General features: G+C 46.0%; 1 protein-coding gene across 1 annotated transcript in view; it reads left to right on the forward strand.

The window, feature by feature from the left end:
- The window catches only part of HOXC5 (homeobox C5), a 1438-nt gene extending 1122 nt beyond the window's left edge, over positions 1–316 (forward strand). The window contains exon 2 of the mRNA XM_009278378.1: positions 102–316. Within this exon, the coding sequence (XP_009276653.1) occupies positions 102–316 (215 nt within the window). The remainder of the gene's footprint in view (positions 1–101) is intronic.
- Positions 317–857: the final 541 nt, after the last annotated feature.

The raw sequence follows: 857 nt of genomic DNA on the forward strand, positions 1-857 counted from the left end.
AAAGTTAAAACCCATCCAGAACTGCTCTGGCTTTTCATGCGGTGTCTTCCCTTTTTTTTTTTCTTTTTATTTTTTTATTTTATTTTCTTTTCCCCCCCCAGAAACGGATGGTAAACGCTCCCGAACCAGCTACACCCGCTACCAAACTCTGGAACTAGAGAAAGAATTTCATTTTAACAGATACCTGACCCGGCGGAGGCGCATTGAGATCGCCAACAACCTCTGCCTGAACGAGAGACAAATCAAAATCTGGTTTCAAAACCGGAGGATGAAGTGGAAGAAAGATTCCAAGTTGAAAAGCAAAGAGGCTCTTTAGGTGGGATTGCAGGAGATGGGGGGGGGGGGCGGTCCCCTGCTTTTTTTTTTTTTTGGTTGTTGTTGTTCTTGTTGTTGGGGTTTTTTTTCTTTTCCATCACTTCTGGTGGAAGCTACCTTGAGGAAACTTTGAATTTTGGGGTGGGGAGGGAGGGAGCTGCTGGATGGACTCTGGTCCGTACCCTCACAAATCCCTCGGACAAAGGAGATCTCTTATTAGTATGCAAAAAAAAAAAAAAACCCAACAAAACCAACCCAAACCAAACCCCAGCCACCAAACCGACCCCGCTGTTAGCTTCGTGCGAAAATTTAGTGTATCGCTCTTTAGGTCGTAACTAAGTGTCCTAACCTGTGCGCTCTTTGGGGGGGGAAAAAATCACCGAGGGGAGGAAAAAAAAACCCCAAACACCAAAAAGGCTTAAAAAAAAAATCCGCAGGGTGGCTGGGTCGTGTCCTCTCAGCTCTAAAGATCGCGAAGTTCGTAGGAAAAATGAAAAAAGGAGCTGGTGAAGAAGGGAAAAAGGGAAACGGGGCGGGGGGGG

Source organism: Aptenodytes forsteri, unplaced genomic scaffold (assembly GCF_000699145.1).
Source record: "Aptenodytes forsteri isolate BGI_AS27 unplaced genomic scaffold, ASM69914v1 Scaffold162, whole genome shotgun sequence".
NCBI classification, from domain to species: domain Eukaryota; kingdom Metazoa; phylum Chordata; class Aves; order Sphenisciformes; family Spheniscidae; genus Aptenodytes; species Aptenodytes forsteri.